Below are 23,387 nucleotides of genomic sequence, written 5' to 3' on the forward strand. Positions count from 1 at the left end.
GAAGAGTTAACCCATCAGGTGACTGTGGGAGGTGTGGGAGTGAAGAGTTAACCCATCAGGTGACTGTGGGAGGTGTGGGAGTGAAGAGTTAACCCATCAGGTGACTGTGGGAGGTGTGGGAGTGAAGAGTTAACCCATCAGGTGACTGTGGGAGTGAACAGTAAACCCATCAGGTGACTGTGGGAGTGAACAGTAAACCCATCAGGTGACTGTGGGAGTGAACAGTAAACCCATCAGGTGACTGTGGGAGTGAACAGTAAACCCATCAGGTGACTGTGGGAGTGAACAGTAAACCCATCAGGTGACTGTGGGAGGAGAAGGTGTGTGGGAGAGGATAGTAAATCTCCCAGGCAAGTGGGAGTCAGCCACACAGATAATAGCACCATAATGGACACACATACAGTAGACATGTTTACTGCGGCCATCATTGCAACCTTTTGCAAGGCGGAGCCAAGCACACTGTTGTTGATTGTGCGAGGCATGGGATGAGGGGGTAGGTAGGGGAGGGTAGGGGAGGGTAGGGAGGACGAGGCACGGGGTGAGGGGGGGTAGGGGAGGGCGGCAGTCACCACTATTGGCGGGTCGATGGGTCACTCAAGGATTTATGGGCGTTTGAAGCGTTTCACGAGACTTTAAGTGGGTACCTGAATCCCTGATTGGAGACCATTTGTCTGGGGCCGGGGTCGGGGTCCCGTAGGTGATCGGCCCGCTCTAAATGTCTGCTGCCTAGTGTTCCACTTTGTGTGTGTAGGGGGGGGGGGGGAGGTTGATTGTTAGTAGTGTTTTATTTGCTTTGATCTTTAATATTGTTTTTGTTCTCATTGCATACTTTATTTTTTTTTGCTTAGTTTATTATTTGTGTTAGGGTTGTCTTTGTAATTTTGTTGTTTTTGTTGTGTTTTGTTTTAAAGTCACGTTACAGTGGTGGTACAATGGTACACGGTGGTGGTACAATGGTACACGGTGGTGGTACAATGGTACACAGTGGCGGTACAATGGTACACGGTGGTGGTACAATGGTACACGGTGGTGGTACAATGGTACACAGTGGCGGTACAATGGTACACGGTGGTGGTACAATGATACACAGTGGTGGTACAATGGTACACAGTGGCGGTACAATGGTACACGGTGGTGGTACAATGGTACACAGTGGCGGTACAATGGTACACGGTGGTGGTACAATGGTACACAGTGGTGGTACAATGGTACACAGTGGCGGTACAATGGTACACGGTGGTGGTACAATGGTACACAGTGGTGGTACAATGGTACACAGTGGTGGTACAATGGTACACAGTGGTGGTACAATGGTACACAGTGGTGGTACAATGATACACAGTGGCGGTACAATGGTACACGGTGGTGGTACAATGATACACGGTGGTGGTACAATGGTACACGGTGGTGGTACAATGATACACAGTGGTGGTACAATGGTACACAGTGGTGGTACAATGGTACACAGTGGTGGTACAATGATACACAGTGGCGGTACAATGGTACACGGTGGTGGTACAATGGTACACAGTGGCGGTACAATGGTACACGGTGGTGGTACAATGATACACGGTGGCGATACAATGGTACACGGTGGTGGTACAATGATACACGGTGGCGATACAATGGTACACAGTGGCGGTACAATGGTACACGGTGGTGGTACAATGATACACGGTGGCGATACAATGGTACACAGTGGCGGTACAATGGTACACGGTGGTGGTACAATGGTACACAGTGGCGGTACAATGGTACACAGTGGTGGTACAATGGTACACGGTGGTGGTAAATGGTACACGGTGGTGGTACAATGATACACGGTGGTGGTACAATGGTACACAGTGGCGGTACAATGGTACACAGTGGCGGTACAATGGTACACGGTGGTGGTACAATGGTACACGGTGGTGGTACAATGGTACACGGTGGTGGTACAATGATACACGGTGGTGGTACAATGGTACACAGTGGCGGTACAATGGTACACAGTGGCGGTACAATGGTACACGGTGGTGGTACAATGGTACACGGTGGTGGTACAATGGTACACAGTGGCGGTACAATGGTACACGGTGGCGGTACAATGGTACACAGTGGCGGTACAATGGTACACGGTGGTGGTACAATGGTACACGGTGGCGGTACAATGGTACACGGTGGCGGTACAATGGTACACAGTGGCGATACAATGGTACACAGTGGCGGTACAATGGTACACGGTGGTGGTACAATGGTACACAGTGGCGGTACAATGGTACACGGTGGTGGTACAATGGTACACGGTGGCGGTACAATGGTACACAGTGGCGGTACAATGGTACACGGTGGTGGTACGGTACACGGTGGCGGTACAATGGTACACGGTGGCGGTACAATGGTACACGGTGGCGATACAATGGTACGCAGTGGCGGTACAATGGTACACGGTGGTGGTACAATGGTACACAGTGGCGGTACAATGGTACACGGTGGTGGTACAATGGTACACGGTGGTGGTACAATGGTACACGGTGGTGGTACAATGGTACACAGTGGCGGTACAATGGTACACAGTGGTGGTACAATGGTACACAGTGGCGGTACAATGGTACACAGTGGCGGTACAATGGTATACGATGGTGGTACAATGGTACACGGTGGTGGTACAATGGTACACGGTGGCGGTACAATGGTACACGGTGGTGGTACAATGGTACAGTGGCGGTACAATGGTATACGGTGGTGGTACAATGGTACACGGTGGTGGTACAATGGTACACGGTGGTACAATGGTACACGGTGGCGGTACAATGGTACACAGTGGTGGTACAATGGTACACAGTGATGGTACAATGGTACACAGTGGCGGTACAATGGTACACAGTGGCGGTACAATGGTATACGATGGTGGTACAATGGTACACGGTGGTGGTACAATGGTACACGGTGGTGGTACAATGGTACACGGTGGTGGTACAATGGTACAGTGGCGGTACAATGGTATACGGTGGTGGTACAATGGTACACGGTGGTGGTACAATGGTACACGGTGGTGGTACAATGGTACACGGTGGTGGTACAATGGTACACAGTGGCGGTACAATGGTACACAGTGGTGGTACAATGGTACACAGTGATGGTACAATGGTACACAGTGGCGATACAATGGTACACAGTGGCGATACAATGGTACACAGTGGCGGTACAATGGTACACGGTGGTGATACAATGGTACACGGTGGTTGTACAATGGTACACGGTGGTTGTACAATGGTACACGGTGGTTGTACAATGGTACACAGTGGTGGTACAATGGTACACGGTGGTGGTACAATGGTACACAGTGGTGGTACAATGGTACACAGTGGCGGAACAAAGGTACACAGTGGCGGTACAAAGGTATATATAACATTGGGAAGGGGTCAGGATAAGGATTTGGGATTGGAAGGAATGATGCCTCAACCACTAGTGGACGGTCGGGGATTGAACACCGACCTGCATGAAGTCAGACCGTCGCTCTACCGTCCAGCCCAAGTGTCTGGGCAGGTAGTAAAGACAGGTAAGAGAGGGGGAGAGGAAGCAAGAGACGTGACACATGAGCGCCTCTCCCGGACACTGGGACACATGCCTCAACACAGCCACGCAACACTTAATGTATTACTTAACCAGGGAACACATTCAGCATCACAACACAGCAGACGAGGCAGAACACAACACAGCAGACGAGGCACAACACAACACAGCAGACGAGGCACAACACAACACAGCAGACGAGGCAGAACACAACACAGCAGACGAGGCAGAACACAGCACTGAGGCAGGCCTTACCTTCACAGATAGTAAGTGAAAAGGAACATGAAGAGCACCGTGCAGGGAGGACCAGGGAAGGAACACTGAGGTCACAGCTGAACACATTGGTACCAGGAGGTAAAGAACAGGTGTGAAGAACAACAGGTGTGAAGAACAACAGGTGTGAACAAGAACAGGTGTGAAGGCAGGAGCACAATCCAAGCACTTCCGGTCATGTTAGGAAGAAGCTGTGGATAAGCAGTAAATAGGTACCTGGGAGTTAGACAGCTGCTACAGCTGCTTCCTGGGGGTGTGTAACAAAAAGGAGGCCTATCAAGGACCGGGCCGCGGGGACGCTAAGCCTAGAAATAATCTCAAGATAACTTCAAGAAGACATGAAAAGATAATACCAATAAGAAATTGCCAGTTGCTGGGAGAGAACTCTCGTGTATATTGTAGGTGGTCAGAAAGCCTTGGGCACACTATGGCCCGAGACCACTGCCCAAGCTGTTCACACGCAGGCAGCGGAGGCAGGGACGGTGGTCCCCTGGATACGGACCATTGTCCTTCATGTTCTTAGTAACAGAAAAAAGTCATAGCAACTCATCCTATTCAAATTATAATATTTATATTAGCTAAAGAAGGAGTGTACATGAGTGCATGTGACTCATGCACCCAGAAAACACTTTTCTTAGGTCTAGCATAGTACATATATGCACTAAATTAGGGGAAAATATTGCATACATAAGACATAGGATTGATTATTTAGGCCCAAGATACCAATAGCGCAAAGCGTGGACATACGATAGTCAATATATAACTGTTTCCATACGCAGTAACTAAAGGTACTTTACTGTTGCAGTGTTGATGAGAGGGAGACGAGAGACGTGATGAGCGGGGCTCCCCAAGGTCCGTGCCTGGGAACATTCGCTGCCTCGTATGTAAATAATCCTCCACAGGTTATTTGCTTTTTCCTATCAAAATTTCCGGTTAAATGATAAATTATGTAGTGTATTATTTTTGGGGGTGTAAGAAGCTACACGATAATCCTGACAAACATTAGGAATGGTCCAGTAAGTGGCTATTAGAGTTTAATTCGAGCATGTGCAGAAATAGAAACTGGGAACAGGAGTCCTGATACCAGGGACGAAATATGAGAGAGAACCCGTTATCATTGTCAGCGTGTGCATACTTGGCCAACATAACCACTGCCTTCATAAATCTGAATAAGTTATTATTTACAACCTCGTATACCACATATTTCAGAGAAATTATGGAATATGTGGCGCCAACTTTGGATCCTTACCTCGTCAAACACAAACTATGTTGGAAGAACCTTATAGACTCGGACCAGTACCCGAGGTGAGAGGTGTGGGTTACGAGGAAAGACTAACCCGAATTAAACCTCATATTATTGGAAAACAAGAGTTAGAGAAAACATGATTACCACATGCAAAATTCCCAGTGTAACAGACAGAGCAGATAATGACAGTGTTGAAAAGGGTGGTACACAAACAAATGAGCACAGGTAGGCACTCAGTACCCAGCTGTGCCACAGAGACGTGAGAAGTTAAGTGTCCAGTATCAGAAGTGAACAGATGAGATACATTAAGAAACAGTGGAAGCAGACACCATACGTACACAATAAAGATATTATAATAGGGTCCGGTAGAAGAAGGAGACATAGACACAGTTACGAACCTCTCGGTAACCGGCTTCTTTTAAACTCTGATCCTTCTCAAGTCCAGAGATCCCTAACTTCGGTTCAAATGCAATGACGTGTTTAAGGTTAGAGAGATCAAATGACAGCAAAAAACTTCCACATACTATTAACTAACTACAACTATATACACTAGACGTTGACACCGAATGCTGACAATGTTACCATTAACTGTGAGGATAGAACCCCACTCTCTAGTGAGGTCTTCCAGCGCTCCACTAGCACTCTGGCTAGCACGCTCCACTAGCACTCTGGCTAGCACGCTCCACTAGCACTCTGGCTAGCACGCTCCACTAGCACTCTCACTAGCAGGCTTCAACAGACACGTCCAGTGGTCGACCACTGCATCACTCTGCCACCAGGCACCGGTACCTCGTCACCAGAACACCAGACTAAGAGATGGGAAACATTATTAATATCAGAGTCAACTGTCTTAATTCAGAGCCTGAATCATAGATGGCGCTGAGGTTCATCAGTCAGCATAAGCAGCCGATGAGTCACAATAACGTGGCTGAAGCTATAAAGACTGAACCACACACCAGAAGATGAGGAGACGACGACGGTTAGGTTCGTCCGGACCGTTATCAAGTCGATTGTAGCAAAGTATAAGGCAAAGTACCTAGGGGACATAGCTATTATAAGATACGGTAGAAGAAGGGAATATGTTCAGTACAAGGCAGGGCAGAACAATTACCGCTGGACCCACCAGCAAGTATAACCAAGTACACGTAGGAGAGTACTGAGACGGGCTCGCACCTGTGGGCACCAGCAGAGCGATCATTCCCACGATAAAAGTGAGGATATAACCCACTGACAGAAGCATTACTAAATACACCCACAATCAGTATGGGATGTTATGATAGCGTGCGGCCGGCCAGTTACTCCTCCACACACACACACACACACACACACACACACACACACACACACACACACACACACACACACACACACACACACACACACACACACACACACACACACGCGCGCACACACACACACACGCGCGCACACACACACACACACACACACACACACACACACACACACACACACACACACACACACACACACACACACACACACACACACACACACGCGCGCACACACACACACACGCGCGCACACACACACACACACACACACACACACACACACACACACACACACACACACACACACACACACACACACACACACACACACATTACATGTTCCTCCGCTAATATTGGCGGAAATTTTTCTCATTTCACGATCGATAATTGGCGACGCGAGCGTAATGTGTCGTTTATCGATACACCTTCCCTCCCCCCCCCCTCCCTCCCCGCTTGGCGTAATTGGTGCGTCTGTGTTGGACATGTCGGCAGCGTAAGAGGAAGGCTTGACGCGTATACGGTTTGATTTTGTCGCATTGTATAATGTACCTTTGTTATTTTCTTGTCTTTGGTTGTGAGCGGCGTAAAGTAACCAGTGATGGTTTGTTAATGTCGCCCCCGCAGGCCTTCTCTTTGCTGGGTTACCTGTTCTCTCACGGACTCTTGTTCATAATGTTCATGTTATTGTTATAATATTATTATTATTATTATTATTATTATTATTATTATTATTATTATTTACACACAGAAAATGAGAGTAAGGTGATATATATCAGTGAGAATATCCAGTGTGGGTGTGAGGGTCCGGACGGGAACCCCGGCCAGCTGGGACACGGCTCCTGTGTCTTGGTCGCGGGGTTGGTCACCTCACAGTCGCGGTGACACGCACACGCACACACGCGCTCGCGCACACGCACACACACACGCGCTCGCGCACACGCACGCACACACGCACACACACACGCACACACACACGTACACACACACACACGCGCACACGCACACACACACACACACACACACACACACACACACACACACACACACACACACACACACACACACACACACACACACACACACACACATAAATGGAACGACCTACAGGAGCAGATTGAAAAGGCTAACTCATTTCATAACTTTAAAAGCAGGTATGAAAGAGAAATAGGTCAGGAATCATGGCATTAAACAACCTACGGCTAGAATAGCGTGGTCCAAGAGCTAGAGCTGGATCCTGCAGGCACAAATAGGTGAGGTACACACAAGTATGAGCACTAGCAGTAAGTATAGAGCAGTGTTGTCATCCCCTACAGTAAACAAGAGAGTAATAGAGCCACATTACGGGAAGCTAGAGCACCGCCCAGCACAGCACACCCTCACACACCTGCGCTCACTCGCTCTTCATCAGATGAATATGCCATTAAACCTTTTAACACTTGCAATAGATTTTAATCCATGAATACCGGATGCATCCCTCGGTATGGCGGTCATGCAACTGGAAATTCATTTTGCATACAAATCTGACTATTCTTTTTTATTTGTTTATAATTATTGTGCTTTTTCCATATCAGGAAAATGCAGCAGTTGATCCAAAAATGGAATGCATTATCGGAATTAAAAAGTCCACTTGTATCGTACGTTCGAAAACAATACATTTTAAAATCATGCTGTTTTATATATATTTGTAATTTGATAGTTTATTTATTGTACTGGAATCCATCCACTTGGGCTGGTCGGCAGAACGATGGCCTCGCGTGTTGCAGATCAGAGTTCGATCCCCAATGGCCCATGAGTGGGGGGGAGGGGGGGCATATGGTCCTCATATCCTTTCCAAGTGCTACACAGTCAGTGCGGCTCAGGGCTCTCACCAGGTAATTATTACCCTGCCGTAATGGTGGCCAGCAGACGATGGTGCTCTTATGGTGCTCTCACTCAGCTCTTACTCAGCTCTTACTCAGCTCTTATGGTGGACAACATCAACACTGTGAGATCTAGCGAGGGGTTGAGCGCTGACTGTGAGGGGCTGAGGACGAGGGGTTGAGCGCTGACTGTGAGGGGCTGAGGACGAGGGGTTGAGCGCTGACTGTGAGGGGCTGAGGACGAGGGGTTGAGCGCTGACTGTGAGGGGCTGAGGACGAGGAGTTGAGCGCTGGCTGTGAGGGGCTGAGGACGAGAGGTTGAGCGCTGGCTGTGAGGGGCTGAGGACGAGGGGTTGAGCGCTGGCTGTGAGGGGCTGAGGACGAGGGGTTGAGCGCTGACTGTGAGGGGCTGAGGACGAGGGGTTCTCAACACTGGTTGTGAGGGGGTTGAGAATGAGGGGATGTGATGATGTCAACGCCATCTGTTGAGCGCACCCGACCCCATTTTCTGTTCGCCGGTGTAAGGCTATGATCTTACTAACACCTATGTAGTTTCCTTCTTACTATACAACGTTTACCCCGTCAGAAGTGATGTGGAGGGTATCTTGGTGGACAAGAGTCAGTTCACCCAGTCCGTGGGGCCAGATTCACGAAAACACTTAAGCAAGCACTTACGAACCTGTACATCTTTTCTCAATCTTTGGCGGCTTTGTTTCCAATTATTAAACAGGTAATGAGCTCCGAAGCACCAGGAGGCTGTTTATAACAATAACAACAGTTGAATGGGAAGTTTTCATACTTGTAAACTGTTTCATAAATGTAACCAAAGCCGTCAAAGATTGAGGAAAGATGTACACGTTCGTAAGTGCTTGCGTAAGTGCTTTCGTGAATCTGGCCCCTGCACTCCAGACTTGTACCAGTGGGAACAAGTGTGCCGAGTCAGTGGAGACTGTCAATTGTCTGTGATAACGAACGAAGTATCGGTGATTAGACCAACGACGTGTCCCGGGATGGCCCAGTTGTGTTACTTGATGGAATTATCGTCCATCTGTCCTCTACGTTAAGGCTTGATAGACTTGAAGCCTTTAGAGGAGCCAGCCAGCGTGTTGCTGGGGAGTCCAAGTGGTGTGTTGACACTGTGATGATACTGTGGAGGACTGGGTCATGACTTACTGAGAAAGGTGGACTCCCCGGCGTGAGGACCATACAAGAACGTCTCAGGGAAGGTACCTTGAGTGTCGTACTATACAAGATACAAGTCTCAGGGAAGGTACACCTTGAGTGTCGTACTATACAAGATACAAGTCTCAGGGAAGGTACACCTTGAGTGTCGTACTATACAAGATACAAGTCTCAGGGAAGGTACACCTTGAGTGTCGTACTATACAAGATACAAGTCTCAGGGAAGGTACACCTTGAGTGTCGTACTATACAAGATACAAGTCTCAGGGAAGGTACACCTTGAGTGTCGTACTATACAAGATACAAGTCTCAGGGAAGGTACACCTTGAGTGTCGTACTATACAAGATACAAGTCTCAGGGAAGGTACACCTTGAGTGTCGTACTATACAAAATACAAGTCTCAGGGAAGGTACACCTTGAGTGTCGTACTATACAAGATACAAGTCTCAGGGAAGGTACACCTTGAGTGTCGTACTATACAAGATACAAGTGGACTCGCCGGGATAGAAGATCGCAGTTCTTTTGCAGTGTGCTGTGTGAAAGTGACACGTGCGGTGCTATGTGTTGTACATATGTAATACGTGTATATAGTTAAGACGTACACGTGGTGATGGTTTTGTCTAGTGTTAACCTCCCATTCTCGTTGGGCTGACTGTCTACCAGTTCTTAACAACTTACCCATAACTGATGGTGTAGGATAAGGTAAGAAGACTGTCTACCAGTTCTTAACAACTTACCCATAACTGATGGTGTAGGATAAGGTAAGAAGACTGTCTACCAGTTCTTAACAACTTACCCATAACTGATGGTGTAGGATAAGGTAAGAAGACTGTCTACCAGTTCTTAACAACTTACCCATAACTGATGGTGTAGGATAAGGTAAGAAGAGGCACTAAGGCCCCATAGACAGTTTGAATTGAAAGAACCCGGGGCCAGATTAACGAAGCAGTTACGCAAGTACTTACGAACGTGTACATCTTTCCTCAATCTTTGACGGCTTTGGTTACATTTATTAAACAGTTTACAAGCATGAAAACTTGCCAATCAACTGTGGTTATTGTTATAAACAGCCTCCTGGTGCTTCGGAGCTCATTACTTGTTTAATAATTGTAAACAAAGCCGCCAAAGATTGAGATAAGATGTAGAGGTTTATAAGTGTTTGCGTAACTGCTTCGTGAATCTGGCCCCCAGTTACTGGCTAAGCGAGGCCGTAACACGGAGTCTCAACACTGTGAGGGGCCCGGGGTAGTCTGTCTACCCCCCACCCTCCATTCCACCCCTTCTCTTTACACCCCATCACCACAACCTCCCCATGCCTTCCCCTATCTTCCCTTCCCCTCTCTTTACTTTCCCACCCCTCTCATTCTTCCCTTCAATCTTCATCTTTTCCTTCCCTTCTCCTCCATTCCCCCCTCCCCTCTCACCCCCCTCCCCCTATCTCCCTACCCTTCCCCTCTCCGTTCTCCCCCCCCCCCTTCTGTTCTCCTTTCCCTTCTCTTCCCCGTCTGACCTCCAGTTTCAGACACTTCAATTTATATACATATAAGGGGTATATGTATACAAATCTGCCCCCCCCCCCCCTCTTATTCTCCCCCGCCCTCCTATTATTCTCCCAGTCTTTTTTCCCTTCTAAATATTTTGAAAAAACATAAAAAAAACAATGATATTTTCTTGTAAAAATATACAACATCAATGAATGTCGAGAAAATTACCAGAAATGTTTTGCTATTCATACTCTGGCTGTAGCACCATAATCACGTAACTTGAACACAGCACCACCGTTCCCACCGCTACCTAAGAAACACCCTCCACGCCCCCCTACCGTAGACCCCACCCCCACGCCCCCGTACCGTAGACCCCACCCCGACGCCCCCCTACCGTAGACCCCACCCCCACGCCCCCGTACCGTAGACCCCACCCCGACGCCACCCTACCGTAGACCCCACCCCCACGCCCCCCTACCGTAGACCCCACCCCCACGCCCCCCTAACGTAGACCCCACCCCCACGCCCCCGTACCGTAGACCCCACCCCGACGCCACCCTACCGTAGACCCCACCCCCACGCCCCCCTACCGTAGACCCCACCCCCACGCCCCCCTACCGTAGACCCCACCCCGACGCCACCCTACCGAAGACTCCACGCCCACGCCCCCTCCCCCCCCCTTACACAGTCTCAGCAAACGGGTACCTATTTTATTCGTTGAATATTTCATTAATTATAAAGAAATAATGACACTTGGTCTTATTGTGCTGGGAGAGTGGGGGGTGCAGTGGGGACACGGGGTCACCAGGGGGGGGGGGACACGAGCACACGGGGTCACTAGGGAACACTGGAGCACACGGGGTTACTTGGGAACACTGAAGCACACGGGGTCACTTGGGAACACTGGAGCACACGGGGTCACTAGGGGAACACTGAAGCACACGGGGTCACTTGGGAACACTGGAGCACACGGGGTCACTAGGGGAACACTGAAGCACACGGGGTCACTAGGGGAACACTGGAGCACACGGGGTCACTAGGTGAACACTGGAGCACACGGGGTCACCAGGGGAACACTGGAACACACGGAGTCACCAGGGGAACACTGGAGCACACGAGATCACCAGGGGGAACACTGGAGCACACGGGGTCACCAGGGGGGGACACGGGGTCACCAGGGGGACACTGGAGCACACGGGGTCACCAGGGGGGGACACGGGGTCACCAGGGGGACACTGGAGCACACGGGGTCACCAGGGGGGGACACGGGGTCACCAGGGGAACACTGGAGCACACGGGGTCACCAGGGGGGGACACGGGGTCACCAGGGGGACACTGGAGCACACGGGGTCACCAGAGGAACACTGGGACACACGGGGTCACCAGGGGGGACACTGGAGCACACGGGGTCACCAGGGGAAACACTGGGACACACGGGGTCACCAGGGGGACACTGGAGCACACGGGGTCACCAGGGGGGACACTGGAGCACACGGGGTCACCAGAGGAACACTGGGACACACGGGGTCACCAGGGGGACACTGGAGCACACGGGGTCACCAGGGGAAACACTGGGACACACGGGGTCACCAGGGGGGACACTGGAGCACACGGGGTCACCAGGGGAACACTGGAGCACACGGGGTCATCAGGGGAACACTGGAGTACACGGGGTCACGAGGGGAACACTGGAGTACACGGGGTCACCAGGGGGGACACTGGAGCACACGGGGTCACCAGGGGAACACTGGAGCACACGGGGTCACCAGGGGAACACTGGAGCACACGGGGTCACCAGGGGAACACTAGAACACACGGGGTCATCAGGGGAACACTGGGACACACGGGGTCACCAGGGGGAACACTGGAGTACACGGGGTCACCAGGGGGAACACTGGAGTACACGGGGTCACCAGGGGGAACACTGGAGTACACGGGGTCACCAGGGGGAACACTGGAGTACACGGGGTCACCAGGGGGAACACTGGAGTACACGGGGTCACCAGGGGAACACTGGAGCACACGGGGTCACCAGAGGAACACTGGGACACACGGGGTCACCAGGGGGGACACTGGAGCACACGGGGTCACCAGGGGAACACTGGGACACACGGGGTCACCAGGGGAACACTGGAGTACACGGGGTCACCAGGGGGAACACTGGAGCACACGGGGTCACCAGGGGAACACTGGAGCACACGGGGTCACCAGGGGAACACTAGAACACACGGGGTCACAAGGGGGAACACTGGGGCACACGGGGTCACCAGGGGGAATACTGGAACACACGGGGTCACCAGGGGGAACACTGGAGCACACGGGGTCACCAGGGGGAACAGTGGAGCACACGGGGTCACCAGGGGAACACTGGAGCACACGGGGTCACCAGGGGAACAGTGGAGCACACGGGGTCACCAGGGGGAACAGTGGAGCACACGGGGTCACCAGGGGAACACTGGAGTACACGGGGTCACCAGGGGAACAGTGGAGCACACGGGGTCACCAGGGGAACACTGGAGCACACGGGGTCACCAGGGGGAACAATGGGACACACGGGGTCACCAGGGGGACACTGGAGCACACGGGGTCACCGGAGCACACGCGGTCACCAGGGGGACACTGGAGCACACGGGGTCACCAGGGGGACACTGGGACACACGGGGTCACCAGGGGGACACACGGGGTCACCAGGGGGGGACACGGGGTCACCAGGGGGACACTGGAGCACACGGGGTCACTAGCGGGACACTGGAGCACACGGGGTCACCAGGGGGGACACTGGAGCACACGGGGTCACCAGAGGAACACTGGGACACACGGGGTCACCAGGGGGACACTGGAGCACACGGGGTCACCAGGGGAAACACTGGGACACACGGGGTCACCAGGGGGGACACTGGATCACACGGGGTCACCAGGGGAACACTGGAGCACACGGGGTCATCAGGGGAACACTGGAGTACACGGGGTCACCAGGGGAACACTGGAGTACACGGGGTCACCAGGGGGGACACTGGAGCACACGGGGTCACCAGGGGAACACTGGAGCACACGGGGTCACCAGGGGAACACTGGAGCACACGGGGTCACCAGGGGAACACTAGAACACACGGGGTCATCAGGGGAACACTGGGACACACGGGGTCACCAGGGGGAACACTGGAGTACACGGGGTCACCAGGGGGAACACTGGAGTACACGGGGTCACCAGGGGGAACACTGGAGTACACGGGGTCACCAGGGGGAACACTGGAGTACACGGGGTCACAAGGGGGAACACTGGGGCGCACGGGGTCACCAGGGGGAATACTGGAACACACGGGGTCACCAGGGGGAACACTGGAGCACACGGGGTCACCAGGGGGAACAGTGGAGCACACGGGGTCACCAGGGGAACACTGGAGCACACGGGGTCACCAGGGGAACAGTGGAGCACACGGGGTCACCAGGGGGAACAGTGGAGCACACGGGGTCACCAGGGGAACACTGGAGTACACGGGGTCACCAGGGGAACAGTGGAGCACACGGGGTCACCAGGGGAACACTGGAGCACACGGGGTCGCCAGGGGGAACAATGGGACACACGGGGTCACCAGGGGGACACTGGAGCACACGGGGTCACCGGAGCACACGCGGTCACCAGGGGGACACTGGAGCACACGGGGTCACCAGGGGGACACTGGGACACACGGGGTCACCAGGGGGACACACGGGGTCACCAGGGGGGGGACACGGGGTCACCAGGGGGACACTGGAGCACACGGGGTCACTAGCGGGACACTGGAGCACACGGGGTCACCAGGGGGGACACTGGGACACACGGGGTCACCAGGGGGACACACGGGGTCACCAGGGGGGGACACACGGGGTCACCAGGGGGGGACACACGGGGTCACCAGGGGGACACACGGGGTCACCAGGGGGGGGACACACGGGGTCACCAGAGGGGGGACACACGGGGTCACCAGGGGGGGGACACACGGGGTCACCAGGGGGGGGACACACGGGGTCACCAGGGGGGGGACACACGGGGTCACCAGGGGGGGGACACACGGGGTCACCAGGGGGGGGACACACGGGGTCACCAGGGGGGGGACACTGGGACACACGGGGTCACCAGGGGGGGACACTGGGACACACGGGGTCACCAGGGGGACACTGGGACACATGGAGTCACCAGGGGGACACACGGGGTCACCAGGGGGACACACGGAGTCACCAGGGGGACACACGGGGTCACCAGGGGGACACACGGGGTCACCAGGGGGACACACGGGGTCACCAGGGGGACACTGGGGCATGTGTGTAGTGATGAAGAAGAGAGTTTACCTTGCTCACCTGAGGCCACTTTCCCCCCGCAGAGGAGCCGGAGCCAGCGTCGCAGCAGCAGCCCGGCAGCAGACCCAGCACCGGAGGCAGCAGCGCGGGGGTGGCGGCAGCAGCAGACAGAGGCGACAGAGGGTGTGGAGGAGGGGGAGGAGGAGGAGGCGGGGGCGGCGCCCCTGGGGGCCTGACCCTGGGAAGAAGAGAGACCACCGGCAGAGTACACAAGAGTGAAGGCAAACCTACGAGAGTTCGGACGGTGCTGACGGAGAAGCAACTACACACGCTCAGGTGGGTGTTGTTGGCGCTCTGTGGGGGCTCTGCTGTCTGGGGTGCTGTTTGAGGCTCTGCTGTCTGGCTGCTGTAAACATATCAGCACCAACTTGAGAGCTGCAGCGCCTGCTTACCCGAGAGAAACAATTTGCGGTTTAAATGAGGAAAAAAAAGGGAGGGTTTTCGTTGGAAAAATGTTCTAAGTGGTTTGTTTCTCCTTTGTTGTCCCTGGACAGAACCTGCTACGCCGCCAACCCCCGGCCGGACGCCCTGATGAAGGAGCAGCTGGTGGAGATGACGGGGCTGTCTCCGCGGGTCATCAGAGTCTGGTTCCAGAACAAGCGGTGTAAGGACAAGAAGCGCGCCATCTTCCTGAAGCAGGCGGCCCTCCACCAGGAGAAGGTAAGTACCCATACTTCCTGTTTTACTGTTGGCGAGGCTAGCTGGCGGCCCTAGGGGGAGACGTATTATGTGTAGGGGCTAGCTGGCGGCCCTAGGGGGAGACGTAGTATGTGTAGGGGCTAGCTGGCGGCCCTAGGGGGAGACGTAGTATGTGTAGGGGCTAGCTGGCGGCCCTAGGGGGAGACGTAGTATGTGTAGGGGCTAGCTGGCGGCCCCTAGGGGGAGACGTAGTATGTGTAGGGGCTAGCTGGGGGCCCTAGGGGGAGACGTAGTATGTGTAGGGGCTAGCTGGGGGCCCTAGGGGGAGACGTAGTATGTGTAGGGGCTAGCTGGGGGCCCTAGGGGGAGACGTAGTATGTGTAGCGGCTAGCTGGGGGCCCTAGGGGGAGACGTAGTATGTGTAGCGGCTAGCTGGGGGCCCTAGGGGGAGACGTAGTATGTGTAGCGGCTAGCTGGGGGCCCTAGGGGGAGACGTAGTATGTGTAGCGGCTAGCTGGGGGCCCTAGGGGGAGACGTAGTATGTGTAGCGGCTAGCTGGGGGCCCTAGGGGGAGACGTAGTATGTGTAGCGGCTAGCTGGGGGCCCTAGGGGGAGACGTAGTATGTGTAGGGGCTAGCTGGCGGCCCTAGGGGGAGACGTAGTATGTGTAGCGGCTAGCTGGGGGCCCTAGGGGGAGACGTAGTATGTGTAGGGGCTAGCTGGGGGCCCTAGGGGGAGACGTAGTATGTGTAGGGGCTAGCTGGCGGCCCTAGGGGGAGACGTAGTATGTGTAGCGGCTAGCTGGGGGCCCTAGGGGGAGACGTAGTATGTGTAGGGGCTAGCTGGCGGCCCTAGGGGGAGACGTAGTATGTGTAGCGGCTAGCTGGGGGCCCTAGGGGGAGACGTAGTATGTGTAGGGGCTAGCTGGCGGCCCTAGGGGGAGACGTAGTATGTGTAGCGGCTAGCTGGGGGCCCTAGGGGGAGACGTAGTATGTGTAGGGGCTAGCTGGCGGCCCTAGGGGGAGACGTAGTATGTGTAGGGGCTAGCTGGCGGCCCTAGGGGGAGACGTAGTATGTGTAGCGGCTAGCTGGGGGCCCTAGGGGGAGACGTAGTATGTGTAGGGGCTAGCTGGCGGCCCTAGGGGGAGACGTAGTATGTGTAGCGGCTAGCTGGGGGCCCTAGGGGGAGACGTAGTATGTGTAGGGGCTAGCTGGCGGCCCTAGGGGGAGACGTAGTATGTGTAGGGGCTAGCTGGCGGCCCTAGGGGGAGACGTAGTATGTGTAGCGGCTAGCTGGGGGCCCTACGGGGAGACGTAGTATGTGTAGCGGCTAGCTGCACCATGTCCCTAGGGTATACTTGATGTTCGTAGGGGCTAATTGATGTCCCTATGGGATAACTGATATTACTAGGGGCTATTTAATGTCCCTAGGGAATACATGATGGGAATATCCTGTATTCCCTAGGGAATACAAGATACAGTTGGTTCTCCTTATTCGTACCTGATATCCGATATCTCTAAGCTACATGATGTAGCCTAGTGGGCTACATGATGTTTCATGGGGTGCCACTAACAGGTTTGATGATGCCTTTATGGTGAGCTGTTGTCCCTAGGGACCAGCCGAGGTCTCTAGGTCAAAAGTGGCGTCCCTAGATGCAACCTGAGGTCTCAGTGAGTCATCATATATACCTAGCAGCAAGCAGAGACCGTTAAGCAAAAATTTATATATTAGAAGCTTACGAATCTTGAGACTTATTTTAAAGATGGCTTAGGCACCAAGAAGCTAATGTCGTCTAGAAGCCATGTGAGGCCATAATGGCTGGGTGATGGGGGCTGGGTGCTGGGGTGAGGGGCTAGGGGCTGGGTGCTTGGGGCTGGGGGCTGTACCGGTGGCTGGGTGCTGGGGACTGGAGGCTGGGGGCTGGCCACTTGAGGCAGTAGAGGGCCTCAACAAGCCGCCTGGTCGCGGACCCCAACGTAATGTTCCAATTATTTAGAAAATTATGCAGTAGTAATGCTCACATAAACACTTGATCGCGTGCACCGCCACACTGTAGCCCACCTGTGCACATACCTCTGATTCCTGCCCCCTGGCTTAGGGTGTACCTGCAGCTGGCGGTGCTGGCTTAGGGTGTACCTGCAGCTGGCGGTGCTGGCTTAGGGTGTACCTGCAGCTGGCGGTGCTGGCTTAGGGTGTACCTACAGCTGGCGGTGCTGGCTTAGGGTGTACCTGCTGCTGGCGGTGCTGGCTTAGGGTGTACCTGCAGCTGGCGGTGCTGGCTTAGGGTGTACCTGCAGCTGGCGGTGCTGGCTTAGGGTGTACCTGCAGCTGGCGGTGATGGCTTAGGGTGTACCTGCAGCTGGCGGTGATGGCTTAGGGGTGTACCTGCAGCTGGCGGTGCTGGCTTAGGGTGTACCTGCAGCTGGCGGTGCTGGCTTAGGGTGTACCTGCAGCTGGCGGTGCTGGCTTAGGGTGTACCTGCAGCTGGCGGTGCTGGCTTAGGGTGTACCTGCAGCTGGCGGTGCTGGCTTAGGGTGTACCTACAGCTGACGTTCCTGGCTTAGAGTGTACCTGCAGCTGGCTAGGGTGTACATGTAACAAGGGGACATGTTCAGCAGAAGGCAGGGTGGAACAGCAAGGGGACATGTTCAGCAGAAGGCAGGGTGGAACAGCAAGGGGACATGTTCAGCAGAAGGCAGGGTGGAACAGCAAGGGGACATGTTCAGCAGAAGGCAGGGTGGAACAGCAAGGGGACATGTTCAGCAGAAGGCAGGGTGGAACAGCAAGGGGACATGTTCAGCAGAAGGCAGGCAGGTGGAACAGCAAGGGGACATGTTCAGCAGAAGGCAGGGTGGAACAGCAAGGGGACATGTTCAGCAGAAGGCAGGGTGGAACAGCAAGGGGACATGTTCAGCAGAAGGCAGGGTGGAACAGCAAGGGGACATGTTCAGCAGAAGGCAGGGTGGAACAGCAAGGGGACATGTTCAGCAGAAGGCAGGGTGGAACAGCAAGGGGACATGTTCAGCAGAAGGCAGGGTGGAACAGCAAGGGGACATGTTCAGCAGAAGGCAGGGTGGAACAGCAAGGGGACATGTTCAGCAGAAGGCAGGGTGGAACAGCAAGGGGACATGTTCAGCAGAAGGCAGGGTGGAACAGCAAGGGGACATGTTCAGCAGAAGGCAGGGTGGAACAGCAAGGGGACATGTTCAGCAGAAGGCAGGGTGGAACAGCAAGGGGACATGTTCAGCAGAAGGCAGGGTGGAACAGCAAGGGGACATGTTCAGCAGAAGGCAGGGTGGAACAGCAAGGGGACATGTTCAGCAGAAGGCAGGGTGGAACAGCAAGGGGACATGTTCAGCAGAAGGCAGGGTGGAACAGCAAGGGGACATGTTCAGCAGAAGGCAGGGTGGAACAGCAAGGGGACATGTTCAGCAGAAGGCAGGGTGGAACAGCAAGGGGACATGTTCAGCAGAAGGCAGGGTGGAACAGCAAGGGGACATGTTCAGCAGAAGGCAGGGTGGAACAGCAAGGGGACATGTTCAGCAGAAGGCAGGGTGGAACAGCAAGGGGACATGTTCAGCAGAAGGCAGGGTGGAACAGCAAGGGGACATGTTCAGCAGAAGGCAGGGTGGAACAGCAAGGGGACATGTTCAGCAGAAGGCAGGGTGGAACAGCAAGGGGACATGTTCAGCAGAAGGCAGGGTGGAACAGCAAGGGGACACACGGGGAGACACTCCAGGTAACAGCTGTACCCACAAGTCCCGCATACAGGTTACATAATGTGGTGTACCAAGTTTACGCGCGTATTAGCGCTAAGAAGCACGCTTACATGTGCATGAAAGTAACTGCGTGTGCATATTTGCGTGTGCTCGAAAATGGGTGTGTGATTGAGCTCTAGAGAACACGTGTGCGTGTATGTGCGTGTTTACGATCGTAGTATCCGTGATCTGGGAGGGGGGAGTGGGGGGGGGGCTAGGTTTACGAGGGGTTTGATCTGACAATTATGTTACCTTTTTTAAGAGTGAAATATGTTCACTGAGCAGTGATTTAAGTGGCATAATGGAATGCCGTGCTGACTGGAAGAGAACAGCTGGGCTTGTCGAATGTCACAGGTGTGGGGAGTTGGGCTGTAGCTCTCCTGCCCCGACTCTTCACCCACCTGCTGTACACAGCCCCTAGGCTATTGGGGGTCTCCCGCGTTACTAACAAGAGCCTCGTCTGGGGACTCGTAGTATTCAAGCTCCGTCTTGTCCTTAACTTGTAAGGAATTGTACGGTGGTGCTGCTTTTTCCTGAATGTCAGCAGTATGCATGCTGCGGGGTGGAGCTTCAACTCTTGGGACCAGCTTATCAACTTTCAACTATGCAGATGTACCGGAGCCCATTCGGCCCTGTCATATTTTATATTGAAACTGTTATTACAGTCTACCTACGTAACTTCTTAATTTAAATATTTATTTATTAATATGCGTGCGCATGTGCGTGTGCGTGTGCATGCGTGTATTCGTGCACCACAACACTCTCGCGTGTTTAAAACAATCAAAGCAACGATTATATGCTGGTGTCCTGCGAGTTGCCTACACTAAGACCACACACTCCAAGTTTAGTGGTCAGATTATGTAAAGTTCCCCTTTATCCCTCCCTCCCCCTTCCCTCTCTCCCTTCCCTGATCGTTCACCCTCCCCTTCCACCTCCTGCTCACCTTACCACAAGTGCTCACCCCTTTCCCACCTTTCACCTCCTCTCTCTCTCTCTTTCTCTCTCTCTCTCTCTCTCTCTCTCTCTCTCTCTCTCTCTCTCTCTCTCTCTCTCTCTCTCTCTCTCTCTCTCTCTCTCTCTCTCTCTCTCTCTCGCTTGATATTCTTCCAGCAGGTCTCTAAGCAACACCTTGAGGCGACCTCATCTCACAGATGTCAACCTACAGCACTTATCCGTTCTTATAAAGTGTAGACTTTAATGCAGCGGATTAGTTACACTGACGTGGCTGAGAACCAGTGACTCAACCTACACACAGGACAGTGAGTGACGATGGTTCGGCCCCCACCGTCATTTCCATACACGATGGTTCGTTATATTGGTACTGATGGTACTCCAGCAGTACAGATCAAAAATCTATTTTTTTCATTGGTTTTAATGTGAATTGCTTATTGCCTCGCGGACTGGTTTTAAACCTACATTTGCTTTGTATGGTTTTCATAGTGAACTCTTTATCTTTGTAATAAATGCAAACTAAACTGACATGATGGAGGTAAGAGTGAGAGGTCTCTCAAGCCCAGCTCTTGACGCCACTTGGCCCAGCTGTGTGCAGCGGCAGCACTTGAGAGTAAAACTTGGCGCGGCGGCTCCCAAGACTGTATGGCCACGTTGCCTGCCCAACCTGGGTCAAATTTACCAGTGAACATATGGCCCTGTATGACTAACCGTCCTGTGTGATGGGCACTTTTAGTATCACTGCTGCCTTATTCACTCTTGTGTTGAGGATGATATCCTCATAATGCACCCAGAGTCTGCCAGTGCAGACTGCTTATCACATGCCTCTGTATGACTAGCCATCCTGTGTGATGGGGAGTTTTAGCACCACGTAGCTAGCTTTTTGACACACTGTACTCCCCATCTTATAGTCTCGGGCAGCTGCACAAATGCAGATGTACCTAATGTGTTAATAAAAATAAAACCGCGTTACCTAGGTCTTGACACTGTACTCTAACGCATCACTTAGTCTACCGTAGTAGCATCAATGCATCTCAATTTAAATGTGATAATAAACAAAATCCATTAAGGTCGACAGCAAGGACCTCTCATAACAGCAATTATGATCTGGAGATCTGCTCTCTGCACAGAATAATGGGTTTAGAATTTTGTTTGTAGCCTGATGACACAGACATTAGAGCCAAATAACCATGTAACAAGGATGAAGTTGAACTAGACCTAGTTATCCACCATCTTTAACCATTCAAATGTGATTGGGGAAAGAGTACAGATTCTCAAAGGTCTGAGAGCAGTATTATACAATTCTGTAATATGTTTAGGTCTGGTACCTATATATTGGCAGCACAAAACGTCCAGTAAACAGTGCGACACAGTAGCTGAAAGGATGATCAGGTTGGGTTACCGTTCCTTGTGGCAGGTGGCTGCAGGTGACGAATCCCCCAGTCTTGATCCAGTTGTAAATTGTGTGAGCAGGAACTGGGTCATGATCTGACACACTACATTAGGGAAAGTTCAGTCATTAGAACCTTCCCACCTGCCGGCATGAGGCACCTGGAGCTTTGTAATTACTTTATTATCTCTCGTGTTTTTGAGGATATCTCCAGAGTCTGCCAGTGCAGGCTAGTCCTCCCACACTGCCTGTCCACTCCTTCCCCCCTCCATGCCCAACTTACACCCTACTACACCTCTCCACCCCACCACCTCTCCAAAATATTTGTCACCCACCACTAAACCCACTCAGATCTCTCCGAGCCAGACACACCTCTCCACCCCACCTAACCCTTCCCTCTCTGCGAACCCCCCCCCCCTCACCTTCCCTACACCCACACTCAAAACACCCATACACAATAACAACTTGGAGCGCATTAGCCACCACTTATCAACTCACACTAGCTCCCAATAACAACACACACACACACACACACACACACACACACACACACACACACACACACACACACACACACACACACACACACACACACACACATCAACACACACGCACATGGGTTGATATCACGTCAGACCTGTCCCCTGAAGCTCAAATCAAGAGGATAACATCAGCGGCATATGCCAGGTTGGCTAACATAAGAACGGCCTTTAGAAACTTGTGTAATTTTTCAGAACTTTGTATACCACATATGTCAGCCCAATCCTGGAGTATGCGGCTCCAGCATGGAGTCCATATCTAGTCAAGCATAAGACTAAACTGGAAAAGGTTCAAAGGTTTGCCACCAAACTAGTACCCGAACTGAGGGGTATGAGCTACGAGGAGAGGCTACGGGAATCTCTCGTCACTGGGAGACAGAAGAGTTAGGGGGGACATGATCACCAGGTACAAGATTCTCAGAAGAATTGACAGGGTATTTAAAGACAGGCTATTTACCACAAGGGGTACACGCACTTGGGGACACAGGTGGAAACTGAGTACCCAAAATGAGCCATAGAGACGTTAGAAAGATTTTTTCAGTGTCAGAGTAGCAGACAAATGGAATGCATTAGGAAGTGATGTGGTGGAGGCTGACTCCATACACAGCTTCAAGTGTAGATATGATAGAGTCCAATAGGCTCAGGAATCTGTACACCAGTTGATTGACGGTTGAGAGGCGGGACCAAAGAGCCAGAGCTCAACCCCCGCAAGCACAATTGGGTGAGTACAATTAGGTGATTAGGTGAGTACACACACTCACCCCTTAACCATTTATACACCCCCTCCAACACCCTTCACCCCGGAACCAACCACACCCCACAAACTCCCCCGACCCACATCGACCTTCATCCTCCCCCACACGAACATATCCCACTCAC

The 23,387-nt window shown here is 52.9% G+C and overlaps 1 protein-coding gene across 1 annotated transcript in view; it reads left to right on the forward strand.

Annotated features, from left to right (window-relative positions):
• Nucleotides 1–23,387, forward strand: part of LOC138355777 (insulin gene enhancer protein ISL-1-like) — a 330,343-nt gene that overhangs the window by 170,482 nt on the left and 136,474 nt on the right. The window contains exons 6-7 of the mRNA XM_069311302.1: nt 15,254–15,506; nt 15,725–15,890. Coding sequence (XP_069167403.1) covers nt 15,254–15,506; nt 15,725–15,890 — 419 coding nt within the window. The remainder of the gene's footprint in view (nt 1–15,253; nt 15,507–15,724; nt 15,891–23,387) is intronic.

Source organism: Procambarus clarkii, chromosome 6 (genome assembly GCF_040958095.1).
Source record: "Procambarus clarkii isolate CNS0578487 chromosome 6, FALCON_Pclarkii_2.0, whole genome shotgun sequence".
Taxonomy (NCBI): domain Eukaryota; kingdom Metazoa; phylum Arthropoda; class Malacostraca; order Decapoda; family Cambaridae; genus Procambarus; species Procambarus clarkii.